The sequence below is a fragment of the Lasioglossum baleicum genome, chromosome 7 (assembly GCF_051020765.1).
Source record: "Lasioglossum baleicum chromosome 7, iyLasBale1, whole genome shotgun sequence".
Classification (NCBI taxonomy): domain Eukaryota; kingdom Metazoa; phylum Arthropoda; class Insecta; order Hymenoptera; family Halictidae; genus Lasioglossum; species Lasioglossum baleicum.
In genome coordinates, this window is record NC_134935.1 from 5,620,225 (window position 1) to 5,641,327 (window position 21,103).

At 39.3% G+C, this 21,103-nt stretch overlaps 1 protein-coding gene and 1 long non-coding RNA gene across 3 annotated transcripts in view; one reads left to right on the forward strand and one right to left on the reverse strand.

Annotated features, from left to right (window-relative positions):
- The first annotated feature begins 3,854 nt into the window (after positions 1 to 3,854).
- Positions 3,855 to 21,103, forward strand: part of Cah1 (carbonic anhydrase 1) — a 48,653-nt gene continuing 31,404 nt past the window's right edge. The window contains exons 1-2 of the mRNA XM_076427843.1: positions 3,855 to 4,316; positions 20,816 to 21,016. Of these exons, the coding sequence (XP_076283958.1) occupies positions 4,283 to 4,316; positions 20,816 to 21,016 (235 nt within the window). The 5' untranslated portion in view covers positions 3,855 to 4,282. The remainder of the gene's footprint in view (positions 4,317 to 20,815; positions 21,017 to 21,103) is intronic.
- LOC143210716 (uncharacterized) lies at positions 13,862 to 20,866 on the reverse strand. Of its 2 annotated transcripts, XR_013009322.1 has the most exons (4): positions 20,469 to 20,866; positions 20,241 to 20,372; positions 16,609 to 18,196; positions 13,862 to 16,496 (listed from the first exon to the last, which is right to left on the reverse strand). It is a non-coding gene; the product is annotated as an uncharacterized LOC143210716 (long non-coding RNA). The 2 variants fall into 2 exon arrangements; XR_013009321.1 differs by having other exon boundaries at positions 20,241 to 20,866.

A 21,103-nucleotide genomic window follows, 5' to 3' on the forward strand; every position in this document is an offset into this window, starting at 1 on the left:
ATTCAATTTTGTCACAAATGCATCAAACCCGCAGTCTAATAATGATTTATACAAAATAAAAATGTTCTACCTAAATTGCAACAGACAGGAGCGAAATAGAAATTTATTTTCTTTCTTAATCTGTTTAATAGGTTGACAATGATAAAATAGTATTTTTAAATTCTTCTAACGTTTTCGCTGTCTTACATTGCAGCCATTCACTTTTGTCACAACTGCATTGAATCCGCAGTCTAGTAAAGACTTATGCAAAATAAAAATGTTCTACCTGAATTACAACAGACAAACAGAAATTTATTTTCTTTCTTGATCTGTTTAATAGGTTGAAAATGATAAAATAGTATTTTGAAATTCTTCGAACATTTTGCTGTCTTAAATTGCAGCTATTCACTTTTGTCACAAATTCGCAGTCTAGTAATAACTTATGCAAAATAAAAATGTTCTACCTGAATTACAACAGACAAACAGAAATTTATTTTCTTTCTTGATCTGTTTAATAGGTTGAAAATGATATAACAGTATTTTTAAATTCTTCTAACATTTTCGCTGTCTTAAATTGCACCTATTCAATTTTGTCACAAATGCATCAAACCCGCAGTCTAATAATGATTTATGCAAAATAAAAATGTTCTACCTAAATTGCAACAGACAGGAGCGAAATAGAAATTTATTTTCTTTCGTAATCTGTTTAATACGTTGAAAATGATATAACAGTATAGTTTTAAATTTTTCTAACATTTTCGCTGTCTTAATTTGCAGCTATTCACTTTCGTCACAAATGCATCAAATCCGCAGTCTGGTAAAGACTTATGCAAAATAAAAATGTTCTACCTGAATTACAACAGACAAACAGAAATTTATTTTCTTTCTTGATCTGTTTAATAGGTTGAAAATGATAAAATAGTATTTTGAAATTCTTCTAACATTTTGCTGTCTTAAATTGCAGCTATTCAATTTTATCATAAATGTATAAAATGTCTCTTCCCTATGCCGAGTAACTAGTACTCCAAATACGACGCGTCTCCTCTAAATACTTGTTCGGATGACGGTAATTTATGGTTTCGAAGAAAGAAATGACGTCTATCATTGGAAACGAAGCCGATGATCGGAGAGCCGACACACTGGCGTACGCGCGACAGACGTTTCGCTATGGAATTTGCTGGAAATTCATTAATTTTTATTGGTGCATCGGCGTACGAACGGTTCGTTCATTGGTATAATGAAGGCGAAACGACGATGCGGAGACATCAGGCACGTTCCATGACATAACACTGACGTGACAATGTTATCCGAGCTCGATGAAATTAAAGTGGCACGAGCTTGTGGAGAGCTAGTTCCACACGATGGCTTCTCTCCATCTCTCTTTCTCCCACCCTCTCCTTCTCTCTTCTTTGTATACGTACAGCGAGGAAATCGAGCGTTGCACTTTTCTTCCGTTTCCCGGATGCGTTTCAGTATGATGTAAATACTAGAACTCGCGTTAATTATAGTCTATTCTACTCGGTCTCGCCGTCAATTCGAAACCCCGGCGACTTTAATGCTCTTATCTTGTATTTGCGAACCTAACATCGCATCAGCTCGGTCTCGCGAGTTTCGGAACGCGATCATTTCAAACACTTTCGATCGGAAACAAGAATACATATCCGGTTTCCTCTTCGACGCTTCAACCAGCGAACGTACGACATCACTGTTTCAGAATGATTTACGGACGTTATGGCATCGTGCTTTCCATGATTTTGTACATATCGATGTTTATAAACGAACCGTGTATTTAACGAAACATATTACGTATAACACAAACGATGCTCAATCAACGACAGACTTTTTCCAAACAGATCGCTCCCTCGTGTACATACACTCGTTTTTTTATTTCGTCCAACGAAATTCGTTTCATACATTCTGCCTCTCGTAGTGTACGATATTTATTGCGACGGAATCATTCGCGTGATTGTAATACAGCGCGAAAAGAAAATGTTAGTATTTTTTACCGGAGATACTTTGCACTCGGAGCAATTTTAACTGGAAAATTATACATTACTTCCTAGCTAGAATATTTCTATTGGTACAATTGGTACAAAATACCTCGTACAATATTTAAATGTTTAGTAATTGATTAGATATTTTAATTGTGCACATCTGCATGATTAAAATGTAGAATATGTAGGAACTAATAGCTGTAATGGATTATGAATTATTTACAATTTTCGTTCCCCGCCGCCTACTTTCGACCCAGCCCTCCGCCACTTAAGGAGATGACGCGCGCAGGTGTGAGTAATGCGCAATACAAGGACGTACACGCAAGAGCGATTAACAAAGAATAGGCGAAATAATGGATAATTCAAGTTCAATTAATTTAATCTCTCATTTCATCGGCAGTTAATCAATGGCTGCTGTTAACGTCGGATCGCATCGCTGATAATGCAATCAGGTTTTTCCAGAAATGTTGCGGTTCTACAGAATTCGAGATGTCGAACAGCGAAATCATTTTAATTCTGCCTGATCGTAGACAGATGTGCTCGGCTGAATTTCCAGACACGCGCGTCTGATTTCTTGTTGCGATGGTGGAATCGACAAGTATTATGTTACCTTATCGTTCCATGGGGATTACATTGGCCGCCATTTACAACGGGAGTTATGTTACCGTATCAAGGCAATTGTCGAAGTTTTACGGGAATGATAAAAAAACTATAATTACTTCGTAATTCGCGTAATTAGTGGGCTGCGGTGGATGGCGATGCTCTATTTTGCCGACGTCACTCGTAGTCAGTAGTTGGTATTATTCCATCGTTCGTTGCTGAAAAACATACACATGTTAATGTCAGAAGGTTATCGAAATTCGAAAACCATTACGGAAGCGCTAGTTTAAAATCGCAGATTCTGGATCGTCGAATAATATACAGGGTGTTTCACGGAAACACAACAACGAGGTGCAAAATATATAGAAAAGTCGTTTGGCTTGGAACAACGAAAACTATGATCTTGTTTAGTTTTGAACTCTTTCAATTCTACATTTATTAATCTTTCCTGCCACCACCGGTCAGAATAACCGATCTCACATTTTTTATGTAACAATTATTGATATAATAAATACGATTTCATAAGAAACGATTGTGTAGACATCTTTAGTAGAGCACGTATTACAATAGGAGTCGCACAACGTCTAAATAAAATCAATCTTGTCATTTTTATAAGAAGCATGTACCAGTAACTTTTAATTAAAATTTTTGGACACGGATTACGGATTCGTTGCTTCTTCAGATACAAAAGAATATAATTTGCTTGAGGATATCGAATATTATCATTCTTCTCAATTTCGAATTTTTTCACCATTTATATTCTGAATTTTTTATCGATCACGATCGCGTGAAGTTTTTAAATTGCAACACTTGAGATAAGTTAGATTGCTGTTATATATATGTATATACTCAGAAATGAATCGAATTCGAATGAACTAAAATAACAAAATCGAAATGTTTCATTAGTTACAAGAGAGGTACACCACAATTTATATATTTATTATTATACATGTTTTAGAAATATATATCTTAAGTTGTGTCACTTTTCTTATGAATGAACGACACTATATTTTACCAACTCGTATGAAACCAAATGCTTCAGCTACGAAGCTACACAAGTACGTGAAAATAAACGTGATTGTTTACCTATTTAGTAAATGATATTTACTATTCGAAACGCTATATTGCAGTGAGAGGTCTGCGTGTGAGCACGTGCTAATGTGCACATGGTGGGGCGGGATCGCAGTGCACGTGTAAACAATTCCAGGCGCATGCGCACTCCTTCCAGTCGGTGTAGTAGCAATCACGTGACCGACGCGTGTATATAATCCAGTGATCGGCCGGCCGGCGTCGCATACGCGGACGATTGCTCGAGGGTTAGTGACCTTTTGTTTCCTTTTTAAAAAGCAGGAAGTGAGGAATCATCTTCGATTCGTTCCCATCTATAAATCACCTCCAGTGTGATCGAGTTGTTTGTGTACGATCGTTCGAAAACAAAACGGAGGTAGGAAGAACGAAGAGACGCGCGCGCTGAAGTTGTTGCTCGGTACACAAACCGCACTGACAGTTGACTTTCATTTCGAGTTCGAAGTCGATTGTGCGTGCGCTCGGTTGGAAAATTCGCGGTGACAATTCTCGCAATCAAATCGAGGTGAGACAGTTCGATTAACTCGAGGACCGGAAGCAGACAAGACGACAGGGTGCAAACTCTACTCGGATTTGAATTTCCCTGACCTGAATTTTCGATAACCCGATTCTCGTCCAGCGCGATGGAGGGCCAATGGGATTACTCTCTCAAGAATGGTAAATATTTCTCTATTCTACCATTTTCTATCGGTTCTGTCTCGAATTTATCCGTTCAACGAAACACACGCTTTGTTGGCAGTTGATTTTCATAAACCGATTTACACTCTTCTCGTAGGTTAACCTCTCGCCTTACGATTTACTTTAGGGTTCCAGTGATTAGATCTCGTTCTGTTTCACAGTTTTAGAAACTAATTTACACTCTTTTTGTAGCTTGTGTTCACAACATCAGAACTTGTTAACTAGTAGTAACTTGTTTAACTAGTGTTAAAGTACATAAAACTGAAAGTTTGTTTATATACTCTATTAGTCTGCGAATTTACATTGAAAGTGAATTGTTATATTACACATTCGTGCACATCGCCAAGCGAGATATTATAGCTACAATTAGAGTATTTTAAATAGTTTTTAGAGATCATATAAAACATAAAATTCCAACTACAAACAATAATCCATCTGTTATATTATACGAATGGATGATTAACACTTGCAGTACTACGTACAAAAGTTATGGCATGCACTTGATACTTATATGCAAGAATCCTATGTACGTTTCGCGAATAGTATGAATACTTCTGCCCTCGCAGTAGAACTCAGATAATGCTTTCACGGTTAAATCTATATTAGCTCGTAACATGTGTATTATGCAGTATAGTTGATGAAATATTCAACCTCCGTCTCATCCGGTTCAGCGACGAAACAGAGGAAATAACGATACTGCAGGTTATCCTGGCGAATTTTAATTTTACGAACACTTTCGATATCACAGAAAATACTTCGAGTAACAAAATCAAACGTCGAAAAATATCGGTCACTGTTGGTTTGATACTCGGGCATATTAAACGTGACTTTCAGAAATCGACCACACTGTAATTCATATCTTTCTTTCACTTTCTTATGGCGACTGGCTTGAGCGCAACACGTTCGAAGAATGACAGCCGTGTCTCGTGACTTTTATTTGCCACCCAATCTATTAGGATTGTTGATTTAATTGCGATTAACTTCATAACAACCCATAAATCTTTGAGCACGCAGTGCAGCATGATAAACATTCACAGCAATTTTGTTACTTTTATCTGAACTTTTGACAGCAAGTAGCTCTTTTATCCAGATTTCTCGAATATTGAAATTTTATAGTCGAATAGACAAACCAGAAAGAACTAAAATTCAATAGAATATCTTTAATCAAGTAAACTCCAGATCTTTTTATGCAAATGTTGAATTTTCCGACCTATTTGCCATTTTACTGTAACTTCATGAAGTTCACGATGTACCTGGTCATAATTTTCGTAGACAAGTTCTTTCCATAGAAAAGAACAAAATTTTATAAAAAAGAAAACAATTAATTTTAAGAGACAGCTTCCCTTCGAAATACTGCACGAATAAATACTCACCCTTAAAAATTACAATTGGTAAGAATTACATGAAAAAATAAAAGAGGCACTTTTTAAAAATCTTTTTAAAAAGAACGCGACAAAAATCAACGATCGCAGCGTGTCGATCACAATTAGACGTCATCTGAGAATGATTAAGCTCTCGACGAGGTCGTAAAACTTCAAAATAAGAGTCTTACTATAGTTCATATTGTACACAACGTGCACAATCGTGAGAAATGATTAATCGTTCGAGGGACACTCGATTCCACTCGACAACGGTTCAGAGTTTTTCTTTACACTCTGTTCTGATTCTTCTGGTTTATTAAAAATGAAGATAATACGCGTATCAAAGCTGAGATTTCCAATGTACGTAATTGTTTGTTCTAATCTTATTTGTCATACAATAGATGTACCGAGTTATAGAATTAATCCTCCATGAAGAGGACAGACACAATAGTCACGTTTATATTTATGATATGACTAATTATAAACGTATCACGCGAATCTACGAAACTCATTGCGTATTCGTGAATCGAGCAGATTAGATAGTGACGGTGGTATCAGTCATTGTTATTGTTTCGATTTCTAAGCAGGAAGAGGCGGAATTTGCTGTGTAATAAGCATTATCACGAGCTGATGCGTTGCGTTGACAAAGAGATACGTATCTGCTACATATTCTGTTAGAAAGTCGAATTTTTCAATCATTAAAAATATTTAAGGACATCAACGTATTTGTTTCAGCTTAATAGGATAGTTAAAAGAAAAACACAATTTTTATTTGGCTCTAAAACGATACTAATTATTAGACTGCGGATTCTATGCATTTATGACAAAAATGGCTACGTACAATTTAAAGAAGTGGACATGTTAAAAATATTTAAGGACATCAACGTATTAGTTTCAGCTTAATAGGATAATTAAAAGAAGAACAATTTTTATCTCGAATTAATATTCGGACGACGCTCTAAAAAGGACGATAACTTTTTGAATATCGTACTATACGATTTGAACTTGTCTGCAAAGCTAGAGCAATTAGTTTACTACAGGATCTGAACAAATTTTTTTTCAAAAATAGCAATTGATCGGAATTGTAGAAAAAATACTAAAAGTAATATTTTACAACTTTTTTATGTAGGCCTATATTGAAAATTTCAAAAGTACGTTTTGTAGGTCTGTGTCAATTATATGCACTGTGAAAGATTCCTCAAAATCGGTTGATGTGGGAAAAAACGACAGGCATTGAAAGATGTAAGAATTCTTAGATATAGGCCGAAAATCGTGAAAATCTGCAATTTTTACCATCTTTGAACGTTTGCAGCTCATTGCAACGTCAACCGATATTGACGAAATTTTTAGAATATTTTTAATTGTATATTATGCAAATTTAATTGTATAGTATGCAAAATAAAAGATGTTTGCATTGATTGCAGGATACAGAAGCCAAATAAAAATTGTGTTCTTCTTTTAATTATCCTATTAAGCTGAAACAAATACGTTGACGTCCTTAAATAGTTTTAACATGTCCACTTCTTTAAATTGTACGTTTTTGACTTTCGTCACTTTTCATCTGAATGAACGAATATCGTATTATTGGAGGAGGGTAGTCGCAGCTCTTTTGCAACTAATGCTAAGATTGTCGAGTGTAACGGCACGACGAAGCGTTAACGCAGAAGTTAACAAAGAAAGTTTCTCGAACGTTTCCGAAATCGAATCAAAACCGCGTCTACAAGTTAGCCGGGCTCGCTCGTTCAGTCTTGATTAGAAAAGCGAAGTTGAATTGAAGATTCGCGGGGGGGATGAATGGCATAGGCGCGCGGGGTTAAGCTGCTGGAGCACGAATCGTCGTGGGATAAAAAGTGCAATTCCACCGTGATAAGAGGATCTCGTGCATTCGTGGTTCGATTGACTCGACGGTGTCACGATGGCACCAGGCTCACTGACCTAAGGCCATTGTCTACGAATGCAGGGCGTCCCACTCGTGCCAAGGGACGGCGTTGCCCTCGCTATGCTGCCGCGGGACACTACCTGCTCTCTCCGGGTAAACGAAAATCAATAATTTTCCTCGTTGTGCTTCAGGCCGATGCACCTGTTCTCCCAGATATAGGCGAGCGAGCCTGTGCCCCTCTCGCGCTGTAGCGTGCTTGTGATTCTTGCGCGTACCTGTCAGGTTAACTGGCTGACAATGACCGGAAAGGATCATTAGAACGGTCTTTACAGACGTTTGCATCTAATGATACCTGCCGTGTCGTCCACGAGCGACTCAGCCGCGTCCGACATTATTACAGCACAATAAATACACCGTTCGAAACGTAAGAGCCAGGGGTGGCGCAGTTCCTTGCGACAAGGGTTGGCCATTATTCGTACGCGAAGAAAGTTAGGAGTAAATTCGTTATAATTCGAGTTAATTACGGGACAAACAACATTTCCAAACTAACGAAATATAGTTACGTTTGAAAACGACTTGAAAAGTTTTGAAACTTTCACGGGTTCCCGTTGCCCGGTTGCTTCCCCCATTACAGTTTTCTTTCGATGTAAGACGATGGCTCGGGACGGCTTTCGACGTATTGTGGATGAGGATACCGAGACTTTATGGGTCCCATAAAGTTGTCCGGCAGACTATAAAGATTAAAGCGGCCGGTCGAGCATTATTAAAGCACAGTAAATACACCGTTTGAAAAGTAAGAGCCGCGGGTAGCACAGTTCCTTGCGACAAGGGTGGACCATTATTCGTACACGAGGAAAGTAAATTCGATTGTTAATCATCCGAGTATACTAACTCCAAACTAACGAAATATAGTTACGTTTGAAAACGACTTGAAATCATGAAAACTTTCGAAACTTACAAACCTATTGCAGTTTTCTTTCGATGTAAGACGATGGCTCGGGACCTATTCGACGTGACATTGTTCCTGAGTCGTCCGAGAGTTTATGGGTCCCATGAAGTTGTCCGGCAGATCATAAAGAGAAGGATAAAATTATGACATGCTCTCTGGTTCTAGCGCTATGCAATGTCGAGCGGAAAACTTCAAAAGAGAGGATTTTCTTGTTGCGGAAAAAACATTGTTATATCGGAAAAAAAACTGTATTTATTTATTAGGACCACCCTAGAGCGCACTGACCGCGGCAAGAATGATTGCGGTAGCGAAGCCCGCCCACTTCGAGGCCGCATTCTCGCGCACAGGCGAGTTGTAATCTCGGAGCCGTGTATAGACCACGTGGCCAGGTTGTATATACAAAGTACTGACCGCGGACACATAAATATAATGCGAGAATGGAGAGCACGTTGTACCCTGGGTAACGAGGCGGGAGCACGCGCACCTCCTGCACACGGGCCTCGGTGCTTGGCGGAATCGCGCGCTCGCACTACTCTCGCTTCGATTACTCCTGCCGCTAGCTGGACAAAATTATTTTCTATTTCGGATTTTAATTGTTGGCATACGAGTCCACTTTGTGTTACAGTTTACGATTTTAATAAAAATGTCTATCACCAATCGTGATATTTCGAGTCTGTCTTCGCAGATCTATTCCTTGTGCCAGATCGCACAACTTTGCCCTGTGAACTGTTCGTCTAGCTGCGACAGTTTTCAAGATGTTCGATGAAATGCATCTTTCAGATATGTTTTCTTAACACTAAACCTGCCATTGCCGGTCAAATGGCCGGTCTTACATTTTTAATTTTGTAATTATTGAAATTATGACGTTGCTTACATGGAAAATGGTTCGATAAATTTCTATATTCAAGTGCAGATTGCAATAAAAATTGCACGAAATCTAAATAAATAGAGCCTTGTCATTTTTATCAGCTAAAACATTTTAATCGCTTTCAGTGCTCGCTAGTTTTACTGTTAAATATTAACCCTTTGCATTCGTAGCTATTTTAACTGGAACATTAAACATTTCTTCCTAGCTAGAATAATTCTATTCTATATATATGATTTTTTTTTTGTTCATTTTATGAATACTTAATAATAGTACGAATGAATACTACATTACCTAAATGTTCTTCTAATACTCTCGAACTTTCCACTTAGTCCAACATCGCGCGCGTAGATTTCCCGCGGGGAGTTCTGCCAAAGAAACTTTCAATCGATTCATTGCGTTCCAAGAAAAATAAACCGCCCTCCTAAGCGAAATGAATCGTCTCAAAATATCTGCCCTTCACTGTGTCCATCAATTCCAGTGACGCATGTCTGACATCTGAGGTAACGAATCGGATCTCGTCACGACTATCAAATATTTTTTTGAACCATTTCCAAGTTTACTTTATCTTCGACTTTTGAATTTCTTTTACGTCAGCCCCCAGAGTAGTTTCAATTAATAAAAAAAAATTGTGCAAAGTTTGAGAGCTTAGACATTAAAATACTTAATCCCGTCCTGCAATCAATGCGAACATTTTTTATTTTGCATGAAGATCGGCAGTCTTTCATTCATACGACGATATTTAATTTGTCAAGAGTAAATAGATGCCTGATTCTGGTGGGGAACGCGTTCAAGTTTCGAGTTACATTTCAGATAAGCGCGAATACACGAATCACGTGTAAACGATGAACCACTTTTGAGGGACAGTGTACATCGAGCGCGGTGAACGCGTGTCTGAATACCGGTACTTAAGGAGTCGGAACGGTATCGACGTTCGCCCGTGAACGCTGATATTAGCGCAAACAGAGGGAACAAAGCGAAACGTACACGAAAGGTAGCAGCAAGAGCAGCAGCAGCAGTAGCAGTAGCAGTGTGGTGTGTTTAGGGGTCGCAGACCCAGTTTCGCATCGCCTTACCCGGTTACCGTGCATGCCTCTCCGAAATGCCCTTAATCTGGGGCCAATTTGTCAGCGCTATCTTTGAACCGGTGCAAGTGCAATTGCAAAGTCTGGCGGATACCGTGATTTGCATAAATTCCTGGCCGGCGGCGTGCAGATCGACGATTAAGTCGTTTGGGTTCTGACCGTTCGCTGACCGAATCGCCGAACACTCGAATTTATTCGCTACTTAACGGGCAAGTTTTCGCGACGGAAGCGCCGCCATTGTTGCCGCCGCTCGAGGTCGCGGCCATAACTCGATAACATTCGCCCCGGAAAAATATTGCAAACCTCTTATTTTGAATAATAGATGGCCACTTAAATTAAATAAAACAATGCTTTACACAAGAACGCTCGCTATTTTAAATAATAATCAAGAAACGCAATCTTGGAGGAACTGTTCTGTTCCGTTCCGTTCAGAAATCCTCTATTATTAACATGTTCCGGGACACGTGGGTCGCGTACGCCTCCATGCTGAACATTCTGTTCGAGTCGCTTCAAATTTTCGCTAGTATGTCGGCTTCAGGCTTGGCGCGAAACTGTCAGTCTCGTAATTGACTTCGAGCTTTAAATTAGAATAGCTGTTTTTATAAATGGACCGAACGACTTCAGTTTTTCTGTCAAGCTGGATGGATTACTAGATGACGTGTGATGAGAATTTTGGAGAAATTACGTTTACTAATAAGTCGCGAGATAAAGATAGTGACGTTGAAATAATAAAATGTATTTAAGCCTTTGGGGACGAATGTCGTCGCATTGACGACATCGTGACTATGCTATTTTTTTATGATTCATTTCCTAAAGTTGCAGACAACTAATGTAATTGCGTACATGATACATTTTTTCCAGCACTCAAGACTTCGGTACATGATCTTCTCTGATTTACTTCATCTCTTTAATATTTTAAAAAATCTTCGTCCGCAAAGGGTTAAAGGTAGAGCATGAGCTACTAAAATGATATACTCGTACAATTAAACTTGAAGGTTGTAATAGTGTATCTCGATTAAATCGCACGCTATAACATTCGCTTTCTAAAATTGGACGTTGCATACACAACGATCTAATAGCGACATTCAAATTGAGTAGAAGAGAGGAAATGGAGGATCTACGTTTAATGTTAGACATGCAATGGCTAGCATACGACAGAGCGGAAGTAATTGGATCATAGATCAGAATTGATTGCGGTGGAACCACTTGGCCCGTTCCACAGAAAAGTAGGTAGCTTCTCCGGTCTGATTGTGGACACGTGTTGCTTTATACCCTAGCCGAGGAAGAAAAAGAAGAGAGGTCCGATCGTATCAATTTTTTTAGGAGTTGTGCGAAGACCTGGTCGAACCTACACGAGGTCGTGTTCTTCTCGTTGTTTTCCCCGTCACGTGTAACCGAGATTCGGGTCAGGCGGGAATTTCACTCGGCGCAGAATGATCGAGGTCAACGTCCTCGTTCGATTACGCAACTCACCTGCTAAACAAAAAGGCCGATCCAGCTTGTATTTTAGCGCCGATGACAAGTTCGGGACTTAAACTTGATTCAAACTTTCCACGTGTGTTGCTCCATAGCTTGCTCTAAATATTACTCAGATTTAACCCGAACTGGTGATCTTAATCTGCGCAAACTTCCAGCTTAAACTTTCCTCAAGTTAGGCCCATATTTGGATGAAGCTTCTGACTGAATTACGGGCCGAATTTGCGGTTTGCCTTGACAAATCCATCGCCGTGTTTCATCGTTTCGAAGATCGTTTGGCAAAAATGGTAGAACAATGTGAACGGTAGATTGGCGGGAATTTCGTGGGAAACGAGGCAAGCAATTTGCAAGGAATCTCGCGGCGAGTGGAATTTTCTGAGCGGCTGTTTTCCCGCTATCATCTCTCGCCACTTCCTTGGTCTTGTTAGTCGAATAATTAGTTGATTTATACATTTTACATAACGATTTTCATCGAAGGAGTAGCAGCTTATATGTATCTGAAGAAAGTTGAATCAGCATGCTGTTAGAACTAATTGTAAAACGAATTTCAAAATACTGTTACCCGTTAAAATAATTAACAAACAAATATCCAGGTAGCTCTTACAGCTTCGTATGAATACGGAGGATTTTAATTATTTATAAAAATCGACACTGCAGTAATAAATTTTGTAATAATTTATAATAGGATTAATAAACTTAGTATGTAGCTAAAAAATCGTTTTTCGGAATTTATTTTCTGTTGTACGTTGAGATCTTATTGGTATTTGTAAGGACGCGAAAATCAAAAGAAGTCTATAACTAAACGAGCGCGAGCAACAACTTTTCCTCGTCGATCTATTTCATATTTGATAGTGTATTGCCTGCGCTGACATTCCTACGGTCAACAAGTTCATCTTTTGCATTATGCGTTATGTAGAAGCTGCCTCTTATTATACATCGCTGACGCTGAACCATGGCAATTACGTAAATCATTTGCATATCCATACTCGTTTGTTATTTTTTTCTTTTTCCTCTTGAAAGTAGTCGCGGTACTAACTTATGTTAACTCGCAGCATCTATCCAGTATCATTGACTACCAGCGAGATCTGGGTTAGCGATATTTGAGAAAGACTAATCCGGGAATCAAGTTGAATAAAATTGTCAGTCGTATAAATGATCGATCAACAAACAGCTGTTGCGACATTGTTGGAAAGCTGTAGCTTTCGTTGATGGCGTAACATGCACGTATATCTTGTTTCTCGAAAGACTGAACGCTTGATGGAAAATTCTTTCAAGAAAGTAATCGAAATCTTGACAGAAAGTCATGAAAGCAAATTTGAAAGGCTGAAAAAGACAATGTCCTATGTTTAGTTCGGGTCCCATGGAAATCACCGACATAGATTTCTCCGACACGGTTTTCGCCGACAACATTTCTCCGACTCCAGATTTGTCCGACAATAGCTTTGGCCGACAACGCCTTTAACCGACAACGAATTTGATCGACAACGATTTTGACCGACAACGAATTTGATCCACAACGATTTAAAACACAGTATGATAATATTGCATGATAATACTGTATGATAATACATATGATAATGCATACTGTGGTCGTCTTAAGTTGTTGTGGATCGAATTCGTTGTCGGTCAAAATCGTTGTCGATCAAATTCGTTGTCGGTTAAAGGCGTTGTCGGACAAATCTGGAGTCGGAGAAATGTTGTCGGCGAAAACCGTGTCGTAGAAATCTGTGCCGGTGATTTCCATGGGACCCGTTTAGTTCATACGCATCAAAATTTTAAACGGCAGCATCTCGAAAGTGAAAGTACTATGTGACATGCAGCGTTCTTGTTTACAACCACAGAAATATCTTTCGGTGTTACATGGACACGATCGTAAAAAATGAATAGATGGAAAAATACTGAATTTGTAAATTCCTTTATCTACGAATGTTATAGGTTACATCTTTTAAATATAATATCATAAATAATTTCTTGAACTTTTTCAACACGTGGTAAAAGAAGAAGATGAAATGAGATGTTAGCGAACGATTATTGCGGAGCGTATTGGTTTCCCGGGATCAGTGAGAACCGTGTCGAATTGTTACAGATGCGCGCGAGTTGCGATAAGTAGGCTTCGATCTATTTAACAGGTACTTCAAAGTGGATGCGACATCGTGTAATTAATATTAAAACAGTAGACAGTAGACTGTACAGACCCCCTCCCACTAAGCTAAACAGAATCGGTTCGTTAAAAGATTAATGGTTACTATTGACAGAAGGAGGTTCACGCGTTATAGATACGGGCTTTGTTTGTCGTGGTTCTATATCGATTTTAAGTGGTTTCCGTGCTGTGCACGATCTCGATATAATACTTAGTTTCAGGCCTGCTCAACGCGAGTCTATAACCTTCCATCGAAATAACTCGACCGCAAGAGGGAAGAAATTGATACGTCCAATAATTCAAAAACCAGCCGCGAAACCATGTTACATCCGTCGGGATATCGTTGACGAAAACTGATCGGAAATTAAGCCTCGGATCACCGGAAGTGGGTCGCGAACGTGAAACGAAACGTTTCATCGTCTACAGACAGTGGGTGTACAAAGTGTTCGTATACCTTTTAAAAACGAATAACTTTCTCAAAATTGGATCCAACAGCTCGAGTTCGTTTTCAGTCGTTAGGCGGATTAATTTACTAGCTAATGTGTAAATAATTTTTCTTTTAAAATCGTTATTGGTCGCAATTGCGAAGGGAAGTACTGTGGAAATTGTACAGTGTGTTAACTTATTGTGAGTCACAGGATTTTGATAAAAATTGGATTACCAACTTGTAGTTCAATGTACTGGGTTGGCGAGAAAGTGATTTCGGTATTTTAAGGTGAAATAAAACCGAATTTATTTATTCAATAAAATATTTTCATGTTTATTCTTTTCGGCAAAAGATCATCGAACAAAAGGGTAAATGTCTTGTTCATTAAAGTTCATTGCTTGAATAAAAAAATTCGGCTCTATTTCACTTTAAAATACCCAAATTGCTTCTGCTTGCCAACATAATATTTTCCTAACTTGTACAGCAATCGAAGAAATAGAAATTATTTTTTATTAGAAAATTTCATAGAGATTTGAATATTTGACGAGATATCTTTCTAAACGTTTATGGAAAAGTTTGGTTGAATGTTGTCCCCGCCAGCCGAAGTTTTTATACGATGTTTTATACGACAATCGTAAAAAAAATCTGAAAACCGTGATTTAGGCGTGTCCGGTAGACTCGGTGTTAACGCTCGAAATGAAAAGGATGGTTTGTAATCTTTGCATGATTCATAGCCAAATAGGGAACAAAGGTGGGACGGATAGTCAGTCTCATCCGGCCTCGAAAAGGCGTGGCAATTGCTTACTCTTCGGGACGTTACATCCGACTGGATGATCGCGCGCGGAATAATAGCCGCGGCGGAACGTGACGTGTGAATCCAGCCGAAGCTGCTAATGCAATTAAACATTCCGTTGGTTTCGCGTTGTGCTTCTCGGAACTTAAAGTGTTATTTTTACGGCCAGACAGACAGCGAGAGCTGCGCTTTCGCACTGATTAACGACCACACGCTTTTAGAACGCGCGATACGTGACGTGAGTTCCGATCGTTACAGAATTTTATGGATCACAAGAATACAGTTGAACGTAATCTCACTTTGCAGTTCGAAATTTTTCATTCGGCAAATTTTTCGTTATATTTTCCTCGCGTTACGATTCGTTGAGTCGGTTTTCCCCAACCTGGGATTTCTTGATTGATCTGTCTCTCGGTTTCACTTCCTCTAGGCTTAATGACACGGTAAATCAATTTTCCTGGACTGTGTTTTCCTTCAGATTTAATTATATATTTATTTGATTCTAACTGCTGTAGAGTTGAACTCATCTTGTCTTACGATTTAAAAGTATTAATATATTATTTTCGATACATGAAAATTATTGGTGGGAAATATTTTCATTTTGCACGAAGAGGTTTCTGAGATTTCATTACGCATGTGGACATTGTGCAGCTATAAATTCAGAAGCTGAGGTTACGGGGATTGGTGTACAGGGGAAGAATAATTGTTACACTCCTGGCTGAGGTCAGGAGGAAAAAAAGAAGCCGAAGGTCTACAGAGAAATTGCCCGCGATGCCCGATCGCATCACTTGTTGTGACTCGGGTTTTCTCGTGACTCGTTGGGCAAGGTTGAACGAACCTTCAAACAGATCTCGGCGGCCTCGAGACGGTATTTTTCTCTTTAGAACGCGGCCCAGCTCTGTGATCGCGGTCAATAGGAGCTAGCGCCGTGGGTCTCGTGCTCTTTTCTTTCCACGACGCGTGCTCCGATAAAGATCTGCCTCATCCTGTGTACATATTTTCATTCCTTTAAAATATCTCGTCACGCCACACTGTGCGACGAAATCTCCAAGTTCAGAGTGTGAGTACATCTTCAGGAATGTATGAACCTTCCTCGATTATGTTCTACCGTCGAAACTAGTTTCTGATCATTTTACAGTTCGTGATTACATCAATTCTCCTTTTGTATTTCGTTTGACGCAGCAAAACTGAAATCAATTCTTATTAATAAAAGTTTCCACACATTTTTCTTGTAAAGTAAGAATCTATATGAGAACTTCCGAAAGGTAATATTTTGAAGGGGATTAACAAATTACTCACCGGAATCCCTAGGAGTTTTATCCGCAACGACCGTGTTACGTCAAAACAGGACCTGTAAGGCTTCCTTTAAAAAATAATCCCTGAGCCCTGAGGAGGTGATTGGATCAAGTTCCCGAGGATGTTGGTAAATACACAACAACATCGTTTTCTTCATTCAATTCTTCCGATCAGCTGTTCATAATCGCGTTTCATAGGAGATATCCATTAAACTTATCAGAAAGAACAGTATGAATAATTCTCGTTCTTTCCGCTACGCTTCAAGGTCGAAACCTCTCCGAAGAGACCTCGTGTGCGTTCGTCGATGCATTCACCTCGAAACAACGGAATTTTTGTTCCTGTCAATTGAACTTTATTGTAGTTAAATATCCTCGTTCGACGGAAAAGGGTGATCACGAATCTGGCATCATTCGCGATAGGACTTCCCGAGGAAAAATCGGATCGCCGGAGCTGCCGAAGGTATAAAACGATTCCGGTGCACTCGAACGCGTCAGGGTCGATCGAATAGACCCGTGAGACACTTCGTAAATTAATGGCGTGCGACAATCGTAAGTCGCGCGGCGCGCATAATCGCGGTTGCGTCGCACGATTATATCACCGTATCACGTGCTGATGGTGGCTCGCAACTTGCGAGCATGCGAGAGCTATGAGCTGTGAACCAAGCGGCTCTTGAAACGCCTCGGAGCGGCCCGTTGCTCTGATAAAGGAACGTCGCGTCGTCTGCACGGGACAGCAGCTGTATTTCTCTCGGCTGAAGCACGGGCAGATAACGCGAGCATGTTTCCACGGAGTAAACGCTAGCTTTGATAGGTTCCACGGATCATCAGCTATCCTGCGATCTCGTTTCGAGAAAGAAACCCAGCGGACAGAAAGGAAAGCTGATTGCTCGACCTTGAAATGCGAAAACTTGTGCGCGTTGTTTTCACGATGAAATCTGAACAAGTCGACGAGAAGGAACAACGTTTTCTGAAGTGAAAATTTCTTTAGACGCACCGCGTACACACAGCTGCGCAGTGAATGAGCCTGATCCGTCACGCTCCGAGGTGAAACGCTGGTCGGGCAAACTCGTGGGAGTTGAGCTTCAACAATATTAACGGTTCTTACAATAATTATAAAACTATAAAGTTTTTCTGCATAGAGATACTTAAATCTAAAGCAGCGGTTTTCAACATGGGTGGCGCCAGAATTTTTTTGTAATGAAGTTATTATTATTTAAAACGGGTCTATATTATGATATCTATTAAAAGATAGGGAGGCGTGGAAAAGAAAAAGGAACATTAGGTGTATTGTGGTGAGATGACAAGGTCCTCGGCAACAGTGTCGCCGGATGAAGGGAGGGAGCACGAATTAAGGGGAAGCGACACGTGACATAGCGTCGTGGAAGGAGAAGGTAGAGTGGGTACACAAGTACCGGAAGTACCAGAAGGCAACGAGAGTGATAAATAATTGTAGCACGATCATCGTGTAATTAACAGAGACGCGAATTTTGTCCAACTTTTTCCAATTCGAGCTCACCTTGCGATGTTTCAGCGGTGCGCGATAGCATCTGGCGATCCTTCCGTGATCTCCGACGTCGATTGCCGTCGATTTCCTGGAACATCGTTAGAAAATGGGGTTAGACCATTAAAACTAATAGTAACACGACGATCTCACGATAAATTCATCGGTCACGTGTGCCACGGTAATCGCGTTTTCTGCCAGCCACTCTCGAGAGGACATGATCCACGCGTCGAATTGCTACAAGATACCGTGTCGCGATAATGAATGTTTGATTGGACGGAGATTACGATCGAAAGACATCGGCAATGTTTCGGAAGTGTGCGCCTGGTTAATTTATTGACATCGGTCGCGGATTAATCATACTTATCATTATCAAACGTTATACGCTAAAAGCTTATTGACCGAGACAACGTATCGTTCGATTTGATAATCGAGCACGGTGACACACAAAACGAGCAAGTGGTGTGAATCGAAGGAAAGAAGCTTTATCATTAGTACACTTAGTAATAGATTCGCAGGGGTAAACCACTCGGATATCTCTGGAATTATTAATGTCATCACTAGACAGCGGATCTTCATGCAAAATAAAAATGTTTTACCTGAATTATAACAAACTGGAGTTAAACAGAAATTTATTTTCTTTGTCAATATGGATAAAAGGTTGAAAATCTTATTAATATTTATCATTAGTACACTTAGTAATAGAATGTCTCTGGAATTATTAATTTCATCACTAGACAGCGGATCTTTATGCGAAATAAAAATGTTTTACCTGAATTATAACAAACTGGAGTGAAACAGAAATTTATTTTGTTTGTCAATATGGATAAAAGGTTGAAAATCTTATATTTATCATTAGTACACTTACTAATAGAATGTCTCTGGAATTATTAATGTCATCACTAGACAGCGGATCTTTATGCGAAATAAAAATGTTTTACCTGAATTATAACAAACTGGGGTGAAACAGAAAATTTTCTTTGTCAATATGGATAAAAGGTTGAAGATAATATAACAGAATTCTTAAATTCTTTTAATGTTTTCACTGTTTTGAATTATATCTACTCATTTTTCTTATAAATGCATAAAGATCCGCAGTCTAGTCATCACAAATGTTTCACACAAAATTATACGGTTTCGAGGGAGACTAGAATTGAGATATCTGCTAAACTAGGTTTTTCGATGTAAGAAGGTTAATAATGTTATGTTATACATGGAATACTGAACTGTATAAAATTAATAATGACCTTCATATGCGCTCTACTTCTCCACCTACAAAGAAACCATTAACATAGAATTACGTTCACCTCGAAACCGTATAACTTTTGTTTGAAAAATTTTTCGATATCATTCATCATTTCAGAGATATTCGACTGGTCCACTTTAAATGGGACACTCTGTACATTTATACATTTCAAGCTCAGCATTTCGATTTTCATGGTGAAACATTCGATTCGCTGTTTAGAAAACTGTTTACTTGGTCGGTTAGAAAAAATATTTTTCGTTTCTAAATTCGATTTATTTACTATATTCATTTTCGAATGTAGGAATACATAGTATCGATTCCGATAATCGGGGCAATTAATCGGCCGACTTAAGTCATTCTGGTTATCACGTGCGCGACTCACGTGCGGTTGTATGTGTACGAAGTTTTCTTCATTGCGACACGCGATTCCGATATTGTTCACGATAAACTCACGTTACAAAGAGAACCGTGAATTTCTTGAGTTACGGTCTCTCCTCTCTTTTCTGTGGAAACGTGTGTTTCTTCTGTCGCGAATTGAATTCCACTGACGAGTCTGTTGAGAAATCGGAAACCGAAATCTCGGATTTAAGTGTTTGTTCACACAGACGACCGAAATAGTAGAGTTTCGCGCGTCTGGCTCTGTGCGATACTTGATAAGGTTCGTGATAAGCAACACCCGGATAGCTATGCAGTAAAAAGATTAAGAAGGCAATCGAGACATGGTGATTGCGATACGATACGTTTAAAAAATATGGATATCGTAGAATTAGTAAGCGGATATTCTTACGCAATTGCGAGCGAGTACGGATTAAGTAATTTCATTCAATGATCATAGCCAGTTTCTTTCAGTGACTCGTTAATAGTTTTAAATATATGGTCTATCACTTACCATCGCCAATAATCTTCACTCCATGGGCTTTACTCGAAAACTTGGAGTTTGGGTGCCGCACAACTTGAGTGAGATGTAGAACAGATGTCGAAAATGAATTTTTCTGCCTCCGGGAATTTCCATTGAAAAAGCCTGAAAATTGGTTAAAATTAATTAATTCGAAAGATTGAAGTAGATAGGTTTGTGGAGCAAGAAAAAGACTTGCGAATGCATGTATATATAATTTACCTAACAAAACACAAGATTGCGGGAAAAAATAAAATACAAGAAACGCGGGAATTTATTACACAACCCAATAGTACTTGAAATATTTTATATCTTGTTTAGTATCATTTTAAGCGTCCAGCTTAGATGAAGACTCCACTGTAGTGATGTCGAAACTAACTAGATCGTAGTGTAAAGTGCAAACTTCGTTATCGAGTAAAGAATAATGATAATTAAGAACGCTGATCGCCTCGGTGAATGAAATAGGTGGAACTCGCGCGACACGCAGAAAATTCGCACGTCATTCGACGTGTTGACAAGTGGATAGAAGACTTGTTAATTTAATAATCGGTTGTTTCCGTTTGTTGCAGGACCCAGCACGTGGGTAACAAAATTCCCAATGGCTGCTGGCTCGCGACAGAGCCCGGTGAACATCGAGACCCATCGGGTCGAGTCCGACCACGAGGCACTGATCAACAAACCCTTGCGATGGAAGTATCCGGCCACCGCTTCCCGGAAGCTCGTTAATCCAGGTTATTGCTGGCGTGTGGATACCGCTGGCGAGGGCACTTGTAAGTTCACGATCATTTTCCAGACTTCCATGACCCTCTCAATTTTCCACCGCACGCGGAGTCTGGACGAACGTGCGCAACCCAAAC